The sequence below is a fragment of the Vanacampus margaritifer genome, chromosome 20, assembly GCF_051991255.1.
Source record: "Vanacampus margaritifer isolate UIUO_Vmar chromosome 20, RoL_Vmar_1.0, whole genome shotgun sequence".
NCBI lineage: Eukaryota > Metazoa > Chordata > Actinopteri > Syngnathiformes > Syngnathidae > Vanacampus > Vanacampus margaritifer.
In genome coordinates, this window is record NC_135451.1 from 7,200,661 (window position 1) to 7,224,137 (window position 23,477).

At 37.0% G+C, this 23,477-nt stretch overlaps 1 protein-coding gene and 2 long non-coding RNA genes across 4 annotated transcripts in view; 1 reads left to right on the forward strand and 2 right to left on the reverse strand.

Moving 5' to 3' along the window:
- Window positions 1–18,678, reverse strand: LOC144040250 (uncharacterized). Its single transcript, XR_013289679.1, has 3 exons — window positions 18,536–18,678; window positions 15,003–15,183; window positions 1–88 (listed from the first exon to the last, which is right to left on the reverse strand). It is a non-coding gene; the product is annotated as an uncharacterized LOC144040250 (long non-coding RNA).
- LOC144040248 (cyclic nucleotide-gated channel beta-3-like) overlaps window positions 14,985–23,477 on the forward strand; it is a 9,826-nt gene continuing 1,333 nt past the window's right edge. The window contains exons 1-14 of one of the 2 annotated variants that reach the window (XM_077554297.1): window positions 14,985–15,194; window positions 15,701–15,743; window positions 15,989–16,064; window positions 17,732–17,886; window positions 17,977–18,288; window positions 18,820–19,028; window positions 19,103–19,153; window positions 19,233–19,319; window positions 19,861–19,925; window positions 20,009–20,131; window positions 21,640–21,781; window positions 22,037–22,196; window positions 22,302–22,399; window positions 23,385–23,468. In XM_077554297.1, the coding sequence (XP_077410423.1) occupies window positions 15,078–15,194; window positions 15,701–15,743; window positions 15,989–16,064; window positions 17,732–17,886; window positions 17,977–18,288; window positions 18,820–19,028; window positions 19,103–19,153; window positions 19,233–19,319; window positions 19,861–19,925; window positions 20,009–20,131; window positions 21,640–21,781; window positions 22,037–22,196; window positions 22,302–22,399; window positions 23,385–23,468 (1,722 nt within the window). In that variant the 5' untranslated portion in view covers window positions 14,985–15,077. Of the gene's footprint in view, window positions 15,195–15,700; window positions 15,744–15,988; window positions 16,065–17,731; window positions 17,887–17,976; window positions 18,289–18,819; window positions 19,029–19,102; window positions 19,154–19,232; window positions 19,320–19,860; window positions 19,926–20,008; window positions 20,132–21,639; window positions 21,782–22,036; window positions 22,400–23,384; window positions 23,469–23,477 lie in introns of both variants that reach the window. The other variant, XM_077554296.1, reaches the window with a different exon arrangement.
- LOC144040252 (uncharacterized) overlaps window positions 22,291–23,477 on the reverse strand; it is a 3,755-nt gene continuing 2,568 nt past the window's right edge. Inside the window, exon 3 of the long non-coding RNA XR_013289682.1 lies at window positions 22,291–22,434. This is a non-coding gene — a long non-coding RNA (uncharacterized LOC144040252). The remainder of the gene's footprint in view (window positions 22,435–23,477) is intronic.

Below are 23,477 nucleotides of genomic sequence, written 5' to 3' on the forward strand. Positions count from 1 at the left end.
TATTTTCATCTGATTTGGAGATCATTTTTGGCTTTGACACTTCTCTGGCTTTCTGCAGACTGTTGGGGCTGCACCCCTCCAGTCACATCTACAGAGGAGACGAGCAAGGAGTGAGTCATAATGCAGCTACTTTGTGACTAAACATCATCGCTGGGGGATTTAATCGACCTTCATCTAATGCATAAAACCATTTTCAAATGTATTCTCTTTTCTTTTCTTCAGTCACGCAAATCTAGCAATTTTTCTTGTAAAAATGACTCTATTGTTTGTCAAAGAATGATAATCTCTGATAGCATTTTCTCTCATTTAAAAACATTTACAACTCCAAGAATAGTTTTTGTTTCACGGGAAATGACTTTTGACAAACAAATAGAGGCAGGCTGCTGAATAGCATTTGTATTGTTGAATGAGTATTTGAATAGATTAAATAAAGTAACTAAAATAAAACGGTACATATGCTATAAATGTTACATTTCTACTGTGCCACACTCACATAATGTGTGGTATTATTATACAGTACATTTTTAATTTGATAGATTTATTGTTAGCCAATCAATATTACAAACAAACAAAATCACATATATTCATTTAAATACAATCCCAAAACAAAAACAAAAAAATTGAAGCAGACAAAAAAAAATAAAAAATAAAATAATAATAAAATAAAATAAAAATATAAAAAATGTATATATATATTTATTTATTTTCCCCCCGAATTGGACATAATTACTGCCTTGAAAAAGTCAATACATCATAACTGCAGAAATGTTTATGCATGCCTGGGTTTTTTTTTTTTACATAGGAGCCAATGTGACCAAAATGGGTGTTTGATAAAGAAACATGGTACAAATCTCCCTCTCTCATTTGCAATAATTTAGAAATTACCGCATGGTGCCATTTTCAACCTCTACATATTATGACAATCTGCTGAAATTTGTAGCTTTCTTTGCTATAACACGTCAAATATGTTTAAAAAATTGAGAAATACCACCCAGTGGTTAACCTGGAGTTTTAAATTATTACCTCTTCAGTCCGATAATGCATACTCAAAATATAAATGAAAGTTCATACCTGCTATACTGTTAATAATCTTGTACACCATGATCAGATCAAACATAGCACGGCGATGAGTTAGGGACTGATTAAGGCTGGCTAAACGTTCATTACCCAGAAAATTACCCAAAAAAGCCTGGCAGTCTACCAGTGAATAAGGGTTGCACTCTCTCAATTAATTCACCATACCTCCGTTGCAAATTCTAATCTAGTTCTAACAAATATGTTATAGAATTTCATTGGATTTAAAATTGCTTTGGATTAGCGTCTCCATAATGCACAACAGAGCATTTTCAGATGCTATTTCCAGCTACTTGTTAGTGGACCACTGATTAACTGCAGTCTCTGACGTCATCATAATGACTAAAGTAACTATAAAGCTTAGCATCATCTGTAAAAATCTAAACACAAACAAATTGTAATACCAAATCTAAACCTTTAATAAAAGTAAGAAAAATCTTAGGACCAAGTATGGACCCTTGAGGCACACCAGATGAGACCTCAGTGACCTTTTGTATAATTCAATACAAATAATAAAAAACAAAAATGTTTTGACTGATACAATCAGAGAAGTACTAATTTAACAATATTTGTATTAGGCTGCTTTGGTTTACAGTGATGTAGAATGACGTGCAAATATACAACCAAAATAATAAACACATTGTCCACTGAATACCTTTCTGATTGTGTCAATTAAAATTGAGTGCTAACATGATTATATTTTATTATGCAGATCTATTTGGATCTTGTTAGATTTTACAAGTGCTCATAAAGTTGTGGCCTGCCGATATTTGCATGAAGCAAAGTATTCCTACAATACAAACTGTGACTAAGCCACTTATCCCGTCAGGTTCGATTGTGTACATCCTCTACTGTATTGCCAATCTGTATGCATATGGAACCATTGTTCAGACCTGAGCATGCAGCCAGGCTTTCTGTTTGCTTTGCATCCCTGCAGCTAAAACTGCTGGACACAGAGAAACAACCACCCACTTGCTTGATGCATTCAAATGGCTTTGGCGAATCAAATGAATAATAGAGTGTATGTGTTTTGTTTTTGCGTGAATGACGGCAAGTGTAAGCTAGAAATCAGGCTTTCTGAGGGGCTAAAGTCAAAGATTTCTGTTTTTCACTACAGTAGGAAATAAATATCAAAAGTCAAAAATGTTACCAACAGCGCACAAGCACGCATTTTTCAACAACATTGTGAGGTTTTTATATTTATATGCACAGTGCGCGAGCTGTGATGATGATAGGCCAATTAGTTTGCCATCGTGGCCGGCTGCTGGCTGAATAGGTCAGATACATCAATCACGGAAAAGCTCCACAAAGCTACCTGCTGGGAGACTGTTGGCGTTTCTTTGTATGGAAGTCAAAAAGCCAGAATGACGTTATTGTGTACTTGTGGCACGTTGTGTAATAGCATACGCAGAAATCACATCACAGTCAACATCTTGCAGTCTGCTTTACTTTTGAGTTGCTTTCATCAAAATATATGAAGTAAGACATGTTTTGGGTCGTAAAGCATGAGACTTAACTTTTGTTTTTTTGTTTTTTTTCTCTGGAGAGCTCAGTATTGTTCATTCGGTAATTTTACCGATTTGACATGTCATCATCGCTCTCTTTTTTAAAAAATGTTTTATTTATTATTTTTATTTTGTATGTGCATTAGCGTGTGTGTGAGTGTGTACTCATTAATTCACCTAAAACCTATTAAAAATCCCATACCGTTCACCTAAACCGAATACTTCAGAATCCAGCTAGAGTCGTGAGGTTGTCAGGAGACCCGAGGAAGGATCAAAGAAAAGAAAAGAAAGTGAAATCCAGCACCGACCAGACTTAAAATTGGAATGATGTCAATCAGATGAATGAGAAGTGCATCAAAAATTATTTACACAATGATCATTTTGCTAGTGGTGAAAAAAAATAAAGAGATTTAACTTTAATGTTACCTCTTGAGAAATAAAAATTTATCATTTTTATGCAATAATCAATAACGAGCAATCAGCAGCTAGCCCAAGGAAACTGTTAAAACTCCCGTTTTAACCCTGTAAAGCCACACCAGAGCCTTCATCATGCGTTCGCAAATATTTTCATCAAAATTAGGTTGTAATAGCAAACACTTGGAAAGCATACAATATTTGTCATTTGCTTTTCGCCCGATAATACTATTAATGAATTCCGCTAATCCGAGCATATATTCGTAATTATCTGGTGAAAAAGTTTATCTCTGTGTGAAAAGCAAGGACTTAAATCATTCTGCAGTGTCAAGGATTTTTGGTTGGCGGACACATGGTCGCAAACACACACACACACACACACACACACACACACACACACACACACACACACACACACACACACACTAAGGAGCTGAGCAAACAGAAAAGAGAATCGTGTAAGCAGTGGGGCAGATTAATGTGTTGGCAGCAGCGTGTGCATGTACTGTATGTATCTGCGCGTGAGTGTGTGTTCATTTGCGAGAGGGAGAGAGAAATGAGGGTGAGAGCATAATCGAAGGACAGGGAGACAGTATGCTCTGCTTGACAGGGTCAAATCTAGCTCAGTAGAGAGCTGTCTAGTGTCTGTAGATGATGCACCACACTAAAAGAAAAAAGAATAGATGAAGAGATGCTTGCATTCAAATCTGTTATGATTGATCACGTGGGGGTCATCATTTGTGGAGAGGCGGCAAATGATAAGATGAGGAGACGAAGGCAAATCATCTCCTTAACCCATAACCTAAAGTGCAGATCCAGGTCCAGAAAGTAAAAACCCTGCCACAGTTTGGCTTTAGCCCTAGGAGCTAGCTAGCTAGCTCCCATGGTGCCTGTTTACCTGCTAGGGAGCTAGCTAGCTAGCTAGCACCTACCGCTAAAGCCAAACTGTGGCAGGGTTTTTACTTTTTGGATTCACCACCTCTGCTAAAGTGCGCTCAAAGTTCATCATCTTCTAAGAAAAATCACATATCTCATGTGGTTGTTAGAAAACACTTTGATCTCCTCACCGGCTGTGTAGGTGTGGTTAATCGGTTGGCCAGTCATGATCAATCTGTCATCCTTATACTGGTTCCACCTCCGCACATCCTGCTCCTCAAGCATGCTCACATTAAAGACTCTGACAAGCGACTCTGGCCATTGAGTTGTTGCATCTGATTAATCTCAAGCGCAATGGAGACCATGATGTCTTCAAAGTGGAGCTATAAGAAAGAATCCTGCTCTCGATGGATGAATAGATAGACTTTTATTGCCTGCACCCGCCTCCTATGTCTATCCTCACTGATGCACTGTTGAGAGCAGTTATCTGGCTGAAAGTTGGGGGCAAAGGGTTTCACTCAGTAGGCTTTGGGAAATAAATGGGATTAGGGAGGAGAAAAAAAAAAGTGGTGAACTTCACTAAAAGTTATTGTGTGATAACAGCACAGAAAGGCCTTTCAACCCTGGAGAGTTTTACTATGATGGTCTCAAAAAAAATTCTTACGTTCTGAAGAATGGGCCAAAAAAATACCATGAAGAGTATAAGAGCTACATCACAATGTACTAACTATGAAGATACACGAGGGGAACCACACTGATTCAGTGTATTGTCTTGTCTGTGTCCAGAAATTTCTGCAAAATAAATCCTTCGAAGGACCTTTTTACCGATCTCCAGTCTGATTCAGAAAATCAACATTACGAACACGAGGAAAACTTAAGGATCGTTTTTCCTAACAATACAATGGTGCAAAAACATAATAAAAAAAAAACTGTAGTGTTGTATGTGTGCCTTTAAGGGGTGTGGCCTAAGGGGTGACATTAGAGGCTGAAATTGATGGATCTAACACACTAAATAAAAGTATACCTGTATACCTGCTCCAGTATTGCTTCCCTGAAATGGTTCAACCCCATTCATTAGGTCAGAGGTCATTAGTAGAGAAAATGGCTTGTGACTGGAATTGAAATTCCACCACTGCAAGTGTATGTCAGAAGCTGATGCCTGGCTGTATCTTTGGGGAATTGCGCTGCAATGAAAGTCCTATTGAAGCCATTTAGAGCTTTATCAGCACAAGCCAATCACAGAGGCCTCTGTGGAGTGGGAAGGGCCATCCATCACGGACAGCGGAGCACGGCCCGGGACGTCTCTGTCACCAGATAATGCATTGTGTGGACTAAAGGGAAGGAAACGTTTCAAGGGGAGGGCGAATGTCCTCCACGGTCCCTAAATGATTTAAGTCTGATGTTGTCTTTTACTGATGCTTTGACTTGTAAGGCACAACAAGGGCAGAGACACAATCCATTGCAAACACCTGAGCAACTTCACAATGTTTTCCTTAAAGGTGTTGCCTGGAATGAATCCCAGAAACCAAGCTAAAACACTGGGATTGATCCATGACCTAAATCCCTAAAGAGTAACATTGGCAACATTTTATTTTTTATTAAATAAAACACATTGGAGTAAAGGATGTGTGTGTGGGGGGGATAACTAGATATTTTCCATTTCTGGAGAAATGAGAAGGCTGGAAAAAACATAATTTGGAAAGATGTTGAAAGACATGGAATGATACTGAAAATGTTGACGTTGGAATGGTTTCAACCAATCAATCTACTGCATGTTGAAATTGGAGGTGAATATGTACAGTAAATATTTGGAATTTGGGGCTTAAAAAGCGTTTGTGAATGGGAGTAATAAATGGGATGGCTCAAATGAGCTGAACATTTTGAAGTTGGAATAGTTTGAATCAGTCAAGTAATGTTGCGAAAGGAGTGGATAATATAGAAGATGTCCCAATATGGGATTTATGGGTGGGATAAAAAAAAATAAATAAATTTTAGTATGTGTAAAATGTCGGCATGTTGAAAATTGTTCATAAAGTGGATTAAGTAAGCAGAATGATGTAAATTTTAAACATCTGAATCTGTATGTGCTAATGGAAATAAATGGTAAATAATTATTGAGGGAAATTCAGCCCCAATTAGAATGAATGGAGCAATTTTCTCTGCAAAATGTTGAATTATGGGAAAACTGGTTATTTTTGGAATGAAAAAAATGTAAGCCCCTATGGCGTGAATTTTTGGAATATGTTAAAATTGGAATGATTTTATTTTTTGTTATTATTTTTTGAGAGTGCTCAGTATTGTTCATTCGGTAATTTTACTGATTCGACATGTCATTATCATTGCTCTCTTTTTTAATTTTTTTAAATTTAATTTTTATTTTGTATGTGCATGTGCGTGTGTGTGTGCATGTGTGCGTGCGTGTGAGTGTGTACTCATTAATTCACCTAAAACCTATTAAAAATCCCATACCGTTCACCTAAACCGAATACTTCAGAATCCAGCTAGAGTCGTGAGGTTGTCAGGAGACCCGAGGAAGGATCAAAGAAAAGAAAAGAAAGTGAAATCCAGCACCGACCAGACTTAAAATTGGAATGATGTCAATCAGATAAACTATGTGGAAGGAGAAGTGCATCAAAAATTATTCACACAATGATTATTTTTGCTAGTGGTGAATGTTGGACTGTTGTTAGTATATTGATATCTTCAATATATCATGGCATTTAGAAGATGTAATTACTTGTAACTGTTGTTTTACTTGCGGTGCACTGACCAAGATGTGCAAAACCAGATTAACCATCAGGTGAAACTTATCATGTTTCTTTATATCTAATAACTCACGTACATAAAAAGTAAACAATCACAACTTTGGCATATTTGTTTTAGCTACAACAATAAGGTTATATTTTTACAAATAAATGCATATATTGCACGTCAGTATGTTTACAAATTTGATATACCTGTGAACGTACATTGAGCTAACATGGATCTGTGCTTAAAAATGAAAAGTGAACTGCCCATCCTGCCACCTTGGCTCCTTGATTTCCACAAGCTCTTGTTTCATTTATTTATTTATTTTAAATCTGGGTTTCAAAAACTGAACTAAGATGTTCTTATAATTTTGATGCCCCAGGGACATCTCACTCTCATTCGTGTTTCATGAGCAGACCGGAGGCACTCCATAAGCAATTGTGGAGTGAGGAGTTCATGCATTTGTAATGAATGAGCTACAATCTCCTTTGGCCGTTTGCAGAGTCCTCAAATGACTCCCTAACCCAGAAAGCAAAAATAGTTTATACAGTAAATAATATATCGTACGCATTTATGTCTAGCGTGACAGTAAGATGTGAAGGATTTTCACTTCCTGAGGATGGGAAGAGAAAGTTTAGTACTCACTCTTTGATTTGTGTTTAATTCTCATAATCACGCATTGAACGGAAAATGTGAAATATTTTTGGGTATGTATTTGTTTAAATCATTTTTGTTTTGTCTAAAACTTGACTTCATTACTTTAGGAAGGGAGGACGGAATAATTAAGAGTAGAAAGAGACAAAGAGCCCATGCTAATTGATTGTGACAAAATACAGTATGTGCTTTGAACAGCAAAATAGCAAACAAATTAATAAGTGACTGGAGAGAAAATTATTCACAGTGACAACAGACGTCATCTGAAACCGTAAATGTAATACCTTGACACACGTTAATGAGAGCGGCGCCCAGTTTTCGGGGGAATTCAGTAATCGCTTTTCCACTCAATACAGAATTCAGGTCATGTAAATATGCTGCAGCGCCTTGGTTTGTTTCATCAATCTGGGAGACAGATGATTAAATCATTTTCACATGACACAAGGTGTCAGTCCCATCCGGAGTTCTGGCCAATCCTCTTCGTATATTTACCAAATACTTCAGTAGGCTTCAGCCAAGTAAGTCTCCGGTTTCTGGGAAAACCCAGGAAAGTTTATTGAGAAAAGTGACACCCTGTAGGGAGTTGTGCTTTTTACTCCATTTTAGCCAATCAGTTTGAGTAATCCACTACATAAATTGATCCCAATGCCAAATCACAGTCATACTGAATTATTTAATTGGCACACCCTCTCCCTAATAGTGTGGTTTTGTGTTTTGTTTGAAATAATCATTGAAGTAGAGAGAGCAATATTCATAGGAGGCCAATTTACTCAGGTTTGTCCATCTGTGTGGCCTTAAATCTGAGCCACAATCTCTGATGCTTTGAGACTCACAGATTATCGATCACAAAAACAGAAACCAGAGCAGCCGAGGTATCACATTTTCAAATCCACTTTAACATGACGGTACCTATCGATTGTGCTCATTCCAGTAGCAGCTGCTAATAAATACATTCAGCTCCTGATGTAATGCAAGTCCAAGAGAATGACATTTTGTCAATACATAAACTAGTCAATTTCATGAAACTACACAAATCTGACAATGGGTATGAGAAAACAATTTAACCCTGGAGAACCCAAGAACCCTTTTCTTCTTTGGAAAATTAGGAATTATACATTAAATGACTGCTATAAGTTCACTGAACACCAAAATATATGTTTTTTCAATGTTTTTTTCAATTTATTCCCTAATTTAGGATTAGGGCGAACGAAATTTGACCCTTTGGGATTTAGGGGTATCATTTCGAAAAATCAGAATAACAAAAACTGTCAGTAAACTATTTAGAATTTAAGAAAATAATCAATCAAATACACAGCTACATTGAACAATATAATTTTTTTGTTTTATTTGTTTCATTTTAGCCATCTTGTCACCACCACTCTGGCTCATGTAAGTGCAATATTCATCCACTAGATGGCCCCATGCAGGGGTCAGAAGTGTCACTCTGGACTTTTGAAGTTAAATTTGTAAAAAAAAAAAAAAGGGTATTTGTTATTTGAGTAGCAGAATTTATAAGGGCCAAATTTGACCCTGTGGGTTCTCCAGGGTTAAAAGCAGAAATAGCACATACAATAACAGAGGAGCCTACTGGTGACTGTTCTCTCTCTTCACGTCTCCAATATGTTTTCAGACACTTGTGATAGCATTCTGATTTTCCATAGTCAGGCTAATGTATTTTATGTTTTTTTTTTTGCTGATCGCATAAAACCGCAGATAAAGAATAAGGTGAAGCAGACAGGATTTGGCCTCCATATTGTGCAGCCTCCCCTGGCTGGCTCTCAGCCACACTGAAGTAGGCGTATGAGAGCACACAGGTGCCGTTCTTTTATTGTGAGCTAGCGAGACGATTCTCTGAGTGTAGCTCACAAATATTGCGGAGTCAATGCAGAACTCCCCCACAGCTTCTCATCTTTTTGCTGGGAAGGATTTGATCTAGACTGCATCAGATGGGACAAAGTTACTCCATATTGTGCTCACTGTCGTAGCTACAATGATGTCTGTGGAAATATATTCATTTTTTTTTTTTTTAGAATAGCTTGACTTTCTTTATTGGCAAAGTGTGCGGAATACAACAATTCCTGGAAATATGTCTGGTCAGGTCCTAAACATTGCAGACAACTTTGCGAATAGATACTTTTTCCCAGCTTTCAGGATCCCCCCCCCCCAAAAAAAAATCCAATCCCATCACAATTGGCCTAGATCCATAGGAAATCATTCACATTTATACATTGTGTTTTTACGGAAGTACGGAAGCGTATTGCATTCACTTGGGGAAAAAAAAAACTCCTGTTTTTCTGACTAATTTTTTGGGGTTGCTTTGTTTTTTTGAGTATTATTTTTTTTTCTGTTTTTCTGAATATTTTTTTTCAGTTTTACTGATTTTTTTTTCTGTCCAAATTTTTTTCTCAGAAAAACAGGCTGAAAAAAAATATTCAGGAAAAACAGGAGAAAAAATGATTCAGAAAAACAGAGGAAAATAATTATTTAAAAAACAGGGGAAAAAAATATTTTTAAAAACAGGGGGAAAAAAACAACGCTCCCCCAAAAAATTTGTCAGAAAAACAGGACTTTTTTTTTTCAAGTGAATGCAATACAGTTCCGTATGTTTTCACTCCTTTAGTCTGTGCGTTTTTTTGTTTTTGTTTTTTATATCAAATTGGACACCCATGCCTCCTTCCTCAGATCCAACATGCTCTATAAGTGGAAGGGCAGGTGTCGCGTCCCAGCAGGATGATAGGGAGCGGGACAAAGTATGCAATTCCTGTTTGGCGTGTAGTCAGTGCTTTCCACGGAAACAAGGCGCAGGAAGTGCGCTTGTGTGTGCGCGAGCACGTCAATTGCTCCCTGCCGTTCTGAAAGTGAAAACCTGGTAGATGTACGTGGAAAAGACTGCATTGTACTTGGACGGTAAATAAGGTCACAGTGGTCATTTCAACGCCTGGTGCGCGTTAAATACTATTCATGATTCACCATGAGGCAGCTTTAAACTTTAACACATCCACTTGGCTTGCGGTATTTAATCAGCAAAGGCTCCAGGGTGTTTATGTTCTTTTTCTTTGCTTACTTGACAAAGAAAATGCAACATGTATTTTTACTTACATGACTTTTACAGTGTCATGTAATTAATGAAATTGCCCCAAGGCAAAATGGATGGATGGATGTGAATTTATATATAGCAGTACTAGGGTTAATTAAAAATGAATGCGATAGATGTTCTGTAATTGAGTGATTTGAATGTATACAGTTTATAGTTGACTGAAGCAGGGACGTGTGGTCAGAGTAGGCAAGTGAGGCGGTGCCTCCCCCTGCAGATACTTCCCCTGCATGTGAAGAAGCTTTACATGAATTTTCTTTTTTAATCTAATTTCATTTTCAATCAAAAAATTATAAATTATTTTGTCATTCAAATAGCTGAATGCATGTATTTTCTGTTCAATCTGGGTTTTCATAAATTTAAATATAAAGGGAAGAACAAATGCTTTTTTTTCCCTTTTTTTTTAAAGAGGAAGTCAACCCCCCAAAAATGTCTAAATATGGTATTTTGGTTAAAATTGCGTTAGTATAATATGAGTTAAGCAGCAAAATCCAGCAGCATTTATCAATATCAGAAGGCGGCCATTTTGCCATTTGCTGTCAAGTGAAAATGACATCACAGTTGCTCAGGTCTCAGGTAACAACCAATAACAGGTCAGCTTCAGAAAACAAGTGAAGCGTCAAAATGGCCGCCCCCGAGATGGATAAAAACGGCTGGATTTTGCTGCATAACTCATATTCAAAAATTTAATATTAATCAGAATGTCATGTTTAGACAAGTGAAGTCACATATATCATGTAATGGTCAAGAAATGTTTAAGGTTGACTTCCACTTTAAAATTAAGCAATAAATCATCAAGGCTAACAACCAAACAAAAATGAAGACAGTTTGCTGTCTGAAGTATTTAGTCAAATTATCTTTTTGCAGACAACTCAAATATTATCTTGCCAAGGTTATTTTTGTGAACCGGAACATTTTGAGGTCAAATTTGGAAAACTTCAAGTGGTATATTTTGAATTGAAATGGCACATTAGCCACGGTTTGAGCTTTTGTAAACCATGATTCCTTGAAACGCATGAATTAATTAGATGAGTTTTATGAATATCTTAAATAAAAAATAAATGAAAAATCTTTATCCAAACTGCCTTCGACTAATTAAAGTTCACCGTTGTTTACTCTTTGAATAACTTCTTGCTGAATTCTTATGAGAATCTGCTCGGTGGCCATAGGATACTTTTTCGCTCCTTTTTGTTTGTTCCATCGAAAACTTTGAGTAGATTTGTTTACCAATGTTAGGACAAGTGAGTTGCTATGACATTTAACAAAACCATTACTGTGCGCCTTCATACACATGATACAGACATAATTAAAGAGTGCTCTATATTCTATACAAATAAAAGACATGCACACAGCAGCATGAGAGATTGCTACGAAGACGGAAACTCCTCGAGTTCTCATTCAGAGGAAGTGAAAGCAGCCTGAGGCCAGAACGCAGGGAAGATATGATCAATGCATCCATCTGTTGAGGGCGGCACAAGACGAGATGAAGGGCACACCTTCCATTGACCTTCACCCTCCTCCTCTTGTTCGCATACAGACGACTGATGGCAAGTACACACATTTGAGTTTGAAATGTATTCTCAGATTTTCTTTGTCTGATGTACATTTATTGACTTAAGGAAGTGTTCCTTTACGTTTGCTAGGTAGGCAGTTCTGCTGGACTAGAATTGCTCAACTTGGCAGTTAGAACATTGACTCCATCACTCAACTCAACCCTAGAGCACTTTAAAACAACCACTGCAGCAGATACAATGAAAACAGCAGAAGCCCCAGAATTAAACCATGTGGAACACCAATTCATATGCCACATATTCATCCAACCACTTTTCTTTTCTTTTTTTTGCTCGAGGGCTTGAACAATGAAAACAGCAGAAGCCCCAGAATTGAACCATGTGGAACATCAATTCATATGGCACATATTCATCCAACAACTTTTCTTTTTCTTTTTTTTTAGGGTTAGGGTTAGGGTTAGGTTAACTAAAGAAATCACACGACGTACTATCACAACAGTCGACTACTTAGCGCACCAAATTCCCAGCGACACAGACAGGCCAAGCAATGACAGCCAAAACCCGGGTCTGTCTCATACTATTCAGCTGCAATAGCCACTTCGGAGTCAAGATCATTAAACTTCCATCTCGTCACAGCAGCCTGTGCCAGTGCAGCTAATTCCGGAACTATATTGACCCAGCCCGTAATATTTTTCAACAAGGGTTTGATCCTTGTCAGATGGAAAGTGCCGTAATGAGGTGATCTGCAGCTTAATGCTGGCTGGCAGGCTTGAACGTGTGACGTCTGATTGGTGCCACATGAAAAAGGCCAAGACGAAATTGCGTTGTTCACATTGGTGAGAAATGATAACCGTGTCAAATGTCATCGCTTTCTTTCTATGCTTGACTTCATTCATTCATATATTACTTCTTTCTTTCCCTTTCTTACTCTAACTTTTTTTTTTTTTTGCCTCAAGAGAGCTTACATGTTTGCTATCTTGAATATGCTAAATTAGTAAAAAGTGTTGAATGCTATCAGCAAGCTGACCTGAGCTAAGTGAGCGTGCTCCGGCAGCCAGTGTTGTGACAGGAGCAAGCATGCGACTGTCAGCTTTAATAGGCAGGACTCATTCCGATTTGCCTAATGTTCATACAGCAGCCGGCCTAGCATGAATCCACATGATACACCTCAGCTCCATGCGGCTCACACAAATAGACAGCATGAGGCACACAAGACACGCACACACCAGCATCACAGGCCATACAAATAGCGGCATGGATGGAAAAAAACGGAAATTACTAGGAATGTTCAATACCACTTTTTTCAGTAGTAGTCAATAATACCAAGTACCAATACCACTAGTACTTTTGATACATAAAACTGCCCAAACAAAAACAATGACAGATAATTGTAACGAAAGATATTACATAAAAGGAATGTCAATTTTCTATTGTTCTAAAGCGTTGCAGTGCTGATTGACTTTTCCCTTAAAGTTCCATTGAAGCAATAAACAGCTTGTGTGAGGTACTGTGAACATGGTTCTGTAGCTAAGTCATTACAAAGTCACTATAGGGATGGGTGAGTACCCATACCTGGTACAGTATCGTTATCGAGCTGATACCTGCCTTATTTTAAGGTATCAGTACTTTTGTCGCCATTTTACGATCAGGAACTAGAAATGAGAAGAACACAAAATTGCCATGAATAATTTTTTTATATTTATTATATTTATTTTAATAAAATAAAATGTTCATACAATTTTAAGGGGGAAATTGCTGTGTTGGAATATTAATACATTTATTTATTTATTTATTTCTGTCTTTTCTTGTTTGTTTGTTTTCTTTATTTTATGTATCAAAAGTACTTGTGGTGTCAGTACTTGAGTTGAGTACTTGTGTATTGGTATCGGTCTGAAAAAGTGGTATCTAACATTCCTGGTATTTTATGAACAAATGGAAAAAGAGGTAACAGAAAATTGCTATTAATTTAATACAATTTAAGAAAAAATACTATATTGGGCTATATAGGTCTTTATTTCAATTATTTCATTGTTTAAAAACAAAATTAAAATTAAAAAATTATAATTATGTACCGTTATAAAAAGTTAAGCACTCATACTATATCAGTCTGAAAATGGTGGGGGGGCGGGGGGGGTACAGGTTACTACCCAGGCCTTTGACATAATTCACCTCAACTCATCTTTATTTAAATAGCACCTTCACCACATCTGCAGCTGTAACAACTTCAGTCACATCAGAGACTGGAAATGATTTTAGTCTCTTGGAACAAGTTGTGTCATGGCACCAGATTTTGATGTCTTTTAAATGTGCATAAATCAAACGAGCACATTTTTTATTTTCACTTGCCGGAAGCAGAGAATAAATCTCAACATCTGGCTAAGTGTAGGCGTAATTGTTCGATTATTTGTTGTAAAGACGGTACAGGAAAAGAGGGAAGAAGAGTTATGAAGGCTTTTTCTGCCCCCTTGTGGTGGCAAAGCGAAATACATCAACCTGTTATAAACGGAATCATTTTTAAAATTCCTCTACAAACTAGCACAATTCAGCAATGAATTTTCTATTGCTTTCTCAGCTCATGATTAGTAAATCAATAGATTCCAACTCTCAAAGATGCATCAAGCACTTTCACAGCCCTATAAGCTTGACTAATTAAATCAAACAAGAGGAGGGAGGTTCTAATGACCTACAGTATCTCCTTGCATCAATGGAGAGCGGGAAGACGGAGCGGTTTGGAAAAAGTCTCACTCCTCAACCTACTACTACACCTGCGACAACTTAATGGTCCGTGAGGTACATCACACGAAGCCCTTGGATCAAGTCGTCGCGACTGCATCACAATCAGCGCAAAACAAAAATCCATAAATATTCAGCTTAAGGAGAGTATATCATGAAATCAAGGGGTTAACTGCAAAATCATGTGCATATTCTTTTGTGAGTGGCCTATGTGAGCTTTAGTGGCCAGCCGCCGTAATCCTCTTGGGTTCTTGCATGAGATGGTGAGGGGCTTAGATGTCACTTGTGGTGGTGACTATTCAAGAGTATTAGTGACGCTAAAAGCAGCGACAGCACAGCAAGAAACTCGTTCAGAGAGGAAAAGAAGAAAGCAGCATAGGAGAGATTTTTCACCTTTTTGGAAATCAACACATTCCATTCAGGGTCACTTCCAGACGGAAAGTCAGAGGCTCCTTTTGGTGTCTTGATATGTTTGGTAAATTTAAGAGCATTATTGGTGGCCCGCAGCCAACGGCATCTCCTGGGACTAGCGGAGGAGACCCAGCACCAACTCCTGCTCCTCCTCCAGCTGTAGCTGCAAACAAGGTATAAATAAATAAATAAATAAAAAAGTCTAAACTGACATTTGTTTTGAATTGCGCATCAAATTAAATACAATACAAGAACTCTATCCTAATGTTTACCCTCAGTTGTGATAAGAGTATGGTATTACAGTATTAGTTAATAACAAAGGATGAGAAAATGATGAAGCACTTGCGATAATATTTTACTACTATAGATGGTGCTCTTTGGTTTAGATTCGAAGGCCAGTGCAATGGGAATTGGTGAAATTTCTCGTACATCCTTATACCAAGAGTGCCATCTAGAGGAGACAAAAAATATCACAAGTGCTTCATGAAGCTTCATGTAGCTTCTTTTGTCCATCAATAGTTTACCGTACTACACGTCATTATTTCTGAAAGGTCATTCTTTTTTATCTTTTTTTTCTGAAAGGTCATTCTAATAATCTGTCATTTAATAATGTTGCCACACAAATTTGGTAGAAATACAGATCAGCCTCATCTAATATACCATCCGACTTTGTCTTGTAGGACAACAAATCTCCCGAAAAGGAAAATGAAAACAAACCTCAGGGTAAGCTAAAGTGATGTGTTCGCAAGAGGAATCTTCCTGTTTGATTGGCATTATGTTCTTTATATTGTATGCAATTGTATATGTTTTAACACAATCTAATTTTAATTTAAAAATATACTTCCATGATACTGTACGTGTACTTAGAAGATAAGGTCATGCGTAGTTATCAATTACTCATATTTCTATAAATAGCAGTGACTTAGCTTGCTGGTTAATATTTAAATCAATTAAATATTTAATTCTAGCTCCAGAACCAGCGCCGGCTCCAGCACCTACACCAACCCCAATATCAGACAATCCAAATCCAATTGGACCAGAGGGGTAAGAAATACAATCTGCCTTTGAGTTTTACTGTAATCAACATCATCCAATTTCAGCATGAGTTCTTCTCCAATATTTTAGTTCAGCATTAGAATATTATGTAGGATTAAACAAGAAATGACAAGTAAGGATTTGTTGGATAGTTTGTAGTTCTGTATTTTCGTCTCACCATTTGAAACCAGTATACCAAAACACCCTCCTGCTGTATGGAAGAAGAATTTAAAAAAAACAGTATCAAATTAATCACTCAGAGTGTAGTTAATTAATCAGATTCCCGGGCAAGATGACAGGGAGAGAGAATGTGAGATCTTGATGCAGCGCGCATATTAACGAGGGGATGAACCTAAAGTAGATTAAAAGCTTTTCAGCTTTTGTGATTTAAGAAGCTCACCATGGCCGCTTCGAACCCAGCAACATAAACTAGTGGGTGACAGGTAAAGCCACACACAGCTGATCCTTGCACTTTTAAACACTCCAATACACGAGTGGACCAACGTTGCTCAATTTTAATTAGATGGCATAGATCGGATACCAGTTTTGGAGTAACAAGTATACAGACAGCATACATGTCGTACATCTTATTTGAAATGAACTCTCTGGCTGTGGTCGGAATCATTCATTTATTGCCTGTTGCCTATTTTTATATAGTGTACAATTTTGAGTACTCATATGTGAAAGGAATTTTTTTTTGTAAACATTACTCAGTCGAGCCAAAAATTATAGATTAATAAAAAATCACTTGATATAATAAACCATTATAAATACTATACTTATGAAACTGGAGCAATATGGTATGGAAAGGGTACTAATGAAGAATTATTTGACGGACAGAAGAAGACAGTTTGGTGATTTGTGCTCATCATGTGGGGTCCCGCAGGGGTAAGTGATGGGCCCCAAATGATTTATTCTTTACAGTATATCAATGATTTATGTATGGTATCAAATGTGTTCAAATGTATTTTATTTGCAGACGCTAACAATATTTTTTGTTTTATTATTCTTAGTAATATTAAACGGAGAGGCAGATAAATAACTTATTAATATTAATTAAGTTGTAGGTGAAATTGCGGTTTTCTTTCAATGTTTTGACCGGACATTCTTTTTGCTTGTTCATGTACAGTATGTGGTGTATATCATTTGCATGGTCGGAATAAACCAAATTATGTCATTGCTGTTACATAATTACAACGTACCTGATCAACAATCTACTTGTGGAACTTTGAATGTTGATAATAAAATTATTCAAACATTATATTGTTTTAAAATGAGTGAATACAAAAATCGATACAAATAAAGTCTTATTTTTATGCACTGTTTATGATAAAGCATAATTTATCAAAAGGTCATATTTGTATATACACTGGTGAGTTTAAAGGTTTTCTTGTTTCCAAGGGCGAAGTTCTGAGTCCGTATTTAAGTCTTGCTTTTTGGTTGTTTTAGTCAAAATTTCATCAAATGTAAACATCAACATTTTCTACAGCACTTGGATTCATTCGTTTTGTGTGAATTCAATTGTAGTCCCATTTTATTCCACTTGGGGGCACCATAGGCTCATCTTATCATTTTCAACGTCTTCCAATGAAAAGAAACGTGTATATACCGTTGTTGTTGTTTAACTATATTAAGTATATAATATGTGAAAGGGAAATTGTATTTTATTTATTCAGAAACGAGGAAGCCCCGCCCCCACCAGTCATCATCAACCAGTATTCAGATGAGCAACTTCGCTCCATCGCGAAGCGTATGAGAGAGCGACTTGATATCTACAAGGAGAAAGTGACTGATCAATATGCTTCATCGCCAGAGATCACCCCCCCTGTCAGTGAGTAGAAACAGCCGTCTCGTAACCTGGATAGTCAGACGAAGATGAGCAAATATGTAAATGAAGGGTTTGACGTTTTCGTGCTTTCAGCCCCACTGTTGCACAAAGACCACTTTGCTAAAGTTGCGGAGGAGAGGAAAAGGCAAGCAGAGGAAGAGCGGCTAAAAAAGGAGGAGGCTGACAAGAAGAAGAAGGAAGAGCAGGAGAAGAAAAAGAAAGAGAATGAGCAGAAGAAAAAGGAGGAAGACGAGAAAAAGAAATTGGAAGCAAAAGAGGAGAAAGAAAAACAAAGCTTTGAGGCTGTCTTGAAGGAGAAAATGTGGACTTCTATTGATCTCGTTTTAAAGCCCATCGAGGACAGTATGGACTCCGTGCTAGGTCACACTATTGATCCTTTCACAGGTGAACACAGCTCAAGTTTAACCCTGGAGAACCCAAGAACCCTTTTCTTCTTTGGAAAATTATGAATTATACATTAACTGACTGCTATAAGTTCACTGAACACCAAAATATATGTTTTTTTCAATTTTAACCCTTTTTTTTTAACTAGCTCAGAGTTGCTAATGTATCAAAATATAGAAATAAAACAGACTCCTAGGCATTCTGCAACATGATATGAAATAGATTAACGAAAAAAACACAATTTTACCATCTGATGGTTTGCTGAGAAGATGGTTTTGTTTGGATTGATTTCCTGCTCAAAAAAACAGCATGTTGCCAGCCATCTTGTCACCACCACTCTGGCTCATGTAAGTGCAATATTCATCCACTAGATGGCCCCATGCAGGGATCAGAAGTGGCACTAAAAAAAAAAGGTCTTTGTTATTTGAGTAGCAGAATTTATAGGGGCCAAATTTGACCCCGTGGGTTCTCCAGGGTTAAAACAAAAACTAAGCCTATCTGTTACTATTCAGTCGCTTTCCTTTGATTCAGATCGTCGCTACATTGCCTGGTTGAGTTTGGTGACTTTCGCCTTCAACTACAACACCTGGTTGGTGACCGCCCGTCTCTGCTTCCCCTACCACACCGACTGGGCCATCCCTTACTGGTTCGCCGCCGACCTGCTGGCTGACTTCATCTACCTCGCAGACCACATCATCTTCCAGTCCCGCAAACAGTTTGTCAAAGCGGGAGACATCATCGTAAGTCGTCAGTTTGCCACTTGAGGAAAGACATGCGTGGTAAAAATGAAAAGTATGATTTTATTTTCTCCCAGAAAGACAGAAATATGGCAAAGAAGAATTACAGAGAATCAGAGAGATTTACGGTATGGTATGATATTGTATGTTATTTTATGAGTGGACACATAAAGCTGACCTGATTTGTCTTCTCAATGATCTCCATAGGTGGACATATTGGCGGTCTTACCCTTCGACTTACTCTACTTGCAGTTTGGTTTCAAATCCATTTTCAGAGCCAACCGCTTGCTGAAGGTACTGTTAGACTAGCTTTGTCTTCCGCGTGTTCGTTGTTGTTCGGGTCGAGAAAATGTTGATTTTCTGAATACAGACTGGAGATCGGTGAACAGGTCCTTCGAAGGATTTATTTTACAGAATATTCTGGACACAAGCAAGTTTACAGACAAATGGCTGCAGTTCCTCTCGCAAGTGTGTAGTTACAGCGGACTCACAGCATTCTTATACTATCTTGAAAAACCCTCAGAAAACAGCCCCCAGCCCTGAGTTCAATACACATGACGACAGCCGGGAGTAGATAAGACTTTTTACACTTTTACAGCATATCATCCAATACACATTGAGTTCAACCCCAGACACTGGCCCATTGATGTGGAAACAGACGAGGTCCTTTCGACAAGATGACATGAGCAGAAATTGCGACAGCACTTACAAAGACACATCCATAGATAAAAGTTCCACTGAGGAAATAAGTAAATTAAAACAGTTATGACTAAATCTAGGCAGAAGAATCTCAACAGTACCCATTGAAATTTTTCATACTTTTTTGCTGTCCAAGGTAGATACATTTTTCGAGTTCAGCGACCGCCTGGAAAGCATCATGGCAAAGGCGTACATCTGGAGGTAAGTCGGACGACAAACTCCATCTTGGATTGAATGGTAGCCGGATGTAAAGAAAAAACTGACCTTCTTTATTGTGCTGCTAGAGTTATTCGCACCATCGGCTATCTCCTCTTCATGCTCCACATCAACGCCTGCTTGTACTATGTTGCTTCGGACTACCAGGGCATCGGTCAAACCAAGTGGGTCTATTCTGGTCTGGGGAGTGCGTAAGTACGAGCTTCTGTTTGCTTCTTTTTTCAGTCTATTCGAGGGCAAAGGAGGACATTTTAATTTGCGGGTGAAATAAATCTCTTTCCAATGTAACAGAGAATCTGTACAAAATAAAAATGTAAAAACGTATTTTATCTTTTGTTTGCTGCCATGGCTGCAGTTACCTGGCCTGCTTCTTCTATGCGGAGAAATCCTTGCTGATGATCGCTGAGTTGCCTTTTCCTGACTCCATGTTTGGAATGATGTTTCAGATGACTAATTACCTTTTTGGGGCATTGTTTATGTCCATCGTTCTTGGCCAGGTAGTATTTATTGGAATCTTTGAAACTTTTGGTCTTTATACTATTGAGACGTGTCAGAAAAGTTATGTTTTGTTGTCGTCCCCATAAAGCACCCTGGCCAAATGGAATCAAGGTTATTTTAATTAAGGAAAACTAACGAAAAAACAAAAATTCCAAAAGCAATTTCGTTAACAAAATAAAATAAAAACAAACGTGCTTTTTAACTGCTTAACTAAAATTAACTATAATTATAGCAAAAATGTCCTTCGTTTTAGTCTTTGGTACTGTAATTAATTTAATACATGAGCCTTTGGGGATGATTTTAAATGCGATTTTAAATATAATTATTTCAATATTAACTGAAATAAAGATGTTTGAAAGTACGTCACACTAATGTGATGTTTTCATTTTACCATGGTGTTTATTAAATATTGTGCACAAAAAATACACATTAAAACAAAAAAAAAATACATACATAAAAAACGAAAGCCAATACTGAAACTAACTAAAACTAAATCTAACCATTTTTTTTAAACTAAAACTAATAAAAACTAACAGAACCACCCTTAAAACTGATTAAATCTAACTAAATTTAACTCATTTACTGCCATAAATTCATTTAAAAAACATTTTTAAAAGATTGTTAAAAATTAGGGGGAAGAGGCGATTAATTTTTTTTAAATTGTAATTAATCGCATGACTTCACTTGTTAACTCACGATTAATCACAAATTTGATATCTGTTCTAAATGTACAATAGAAAAATTATAGGTTTTCATACTCTTGTTAACAAAAGTGGAAAAAATGTTAAACTAATAGAAATAGTTCACATGAATTTTTTACATTTATAGCCGTCAATGGCAGTGAATGAGTTAAATAATCATTATCATCTTATTATTATATTATATTATTTAAATAAAAAATAATAATGAACACACACACACACACACATATATATATATCTAATTAAAATAGTCATTAAAATAATATACATTATTATAGACATATGTTCAATAACTCAAAACAAAACAAAAACTAACTAAAATGAAAATTGCAAAACTTTAATAACCCTGATAGGAATGTTTCATAATTGGCAGCAAGATACCAACAAGAAATGGGGGGAAAAAACAGCCATTTGCACGTGCATTCATTCATTGGAATAACAGCCCATTATAGTCCACTTTTTGACTGGCAGGTCCTTTACCACCCTCACCTTGTCTACAGGTACCTGCGTTGTTACTACTACGCTGTCCGCAGTCTGATCAACATCGGGGGTCTTAATGAACCCCACACCGTCTTTGAGATAGCGTTTCAGATGACGAACTTTTTCACGGGCGTCTTTGTGTTCTCCAGTTTGATTGGACAGGTAAAAATAGAAACAAGTTTTCCCTGTAGCATGAACAGTTACCCAGTAGGAATGAACTTCTCCAAATGTGCCTGCCATCGCCTTAATAGAGTAGTGATAGACAAGACAAACCATTTATGAGTGACACTCGGTTAGCTCCCGTCAACTCAAATGTTGTTCAGTGGTTCCCTGTGGCATCTTGACTGCCAATTTAAAATGCTTGATAAATGACAACATTTTAGTTTTTTTTCTCACTAATTATTGTCATTGCTTCAGATGAGAGATGTCATCGGTGCAGCCACAGCAGGTCAGACTTACTTTCGCTCGTCCATGGACAGCACCGTGTCCTACATGGTCAGCAATCGCATCCCCTCATTGGTCCAGAACAGAGTCCGCACCTGGTATACGTACACATGGGATGCTCAGGGCATGCTGGGTAAGTGCCATTCATTTGTAGGATTGAATCTTTTTTTCACAAATGTAAAAAAAAGACAAAGAAAAAAACAAATATTGCCTTATCATTTCCTCCTGATGCCACTAGATGAGTCTGAGCTGTTGGACAAGATGCCTTTAGTGATGAGAACTGCCATTGCTGTGGACATCAACCTGGCCACTTTTCAAAAGATTGATCTTTTCAAGGTGGATGCATCTAGAACAGGGGTCGGCAACCTTTCCTGTCAAAAGAGGACATTTTAGGCCAAATAAATCACCAAAAAGGTGTCTGGAGCCGCAAAATATTTCAAGATTGCGATGAAGGAAACGGCACCACAAAAACAAAAATATGTAGCATCCAATACTTTGACATTCATTTTCTTCTACCTTTCGTCATTAGTTGTTTTATTTTTATTTATTTGTGTGCGTGTGTTTTTTTTCAGACTTCATTTTTCTTACATTTTTAGACATTTATATCTTTCTATTAAATGTCTGCAGGCATTTTTGACAATTTTATGGACAAATGTTTATTTTGCCTCTATTCTTCATTTTTTTGGACATGGCTTTTTTTATTTTTTGCTTTTTTGCTTGCAAATTTCTGACATTTTTGGTAATTTGTGGACATTTTATGGTCATTTTCGGGTCTTCTTTTGTTACTGGACATTTTATAGTTACTATTCGAATGTTCTCTTTTCTGCCTTTTTTTCCCTTTAAAAACTAAAAAAATCAGACTTGGTCATTTTCTTTTTTGGGGGCATTTTAGGTTACTTTTTGGACATTTTCTTTTATGCCTTTCTTAATTCAATTCTCTGACGTTTTGGGCAATTTCATGGTAAACTTCTGCATCTTCCTTTTTGGACATTTTATTAATAAAAATCTTTTTTCATCTTTTTCTGACAACTTAAAAAATTGGACTCTGAGATTTTTTGGGGAATGTTTAATTATTATTTTTATTTATTCATTAATTCATTTGAAAAATATTTTATCCAGAAAATACAAATAAATATGTTTAAAAAAAAAACGTAATTTATTTTAAGGTTTTTTTTAGAGATCCACAGGAAAGCACAGGAGTGGGACCAAAGAGCCACACGTGGCTCCAGAGCCACAGGTTGCAGACCTCTGATCTAGAAGTATATGAAAATCACAGTCATATTTATGACTTGTGAGACTAATCATACATATTTTCCCACAGGGCTGTGACCAGCAGATGTTGGTGGACATGTTACTCAGACTCAAGTCTATCATCTATTTGCCAGGAGATTTTGTTGTGAAAAAAGTATGCTTG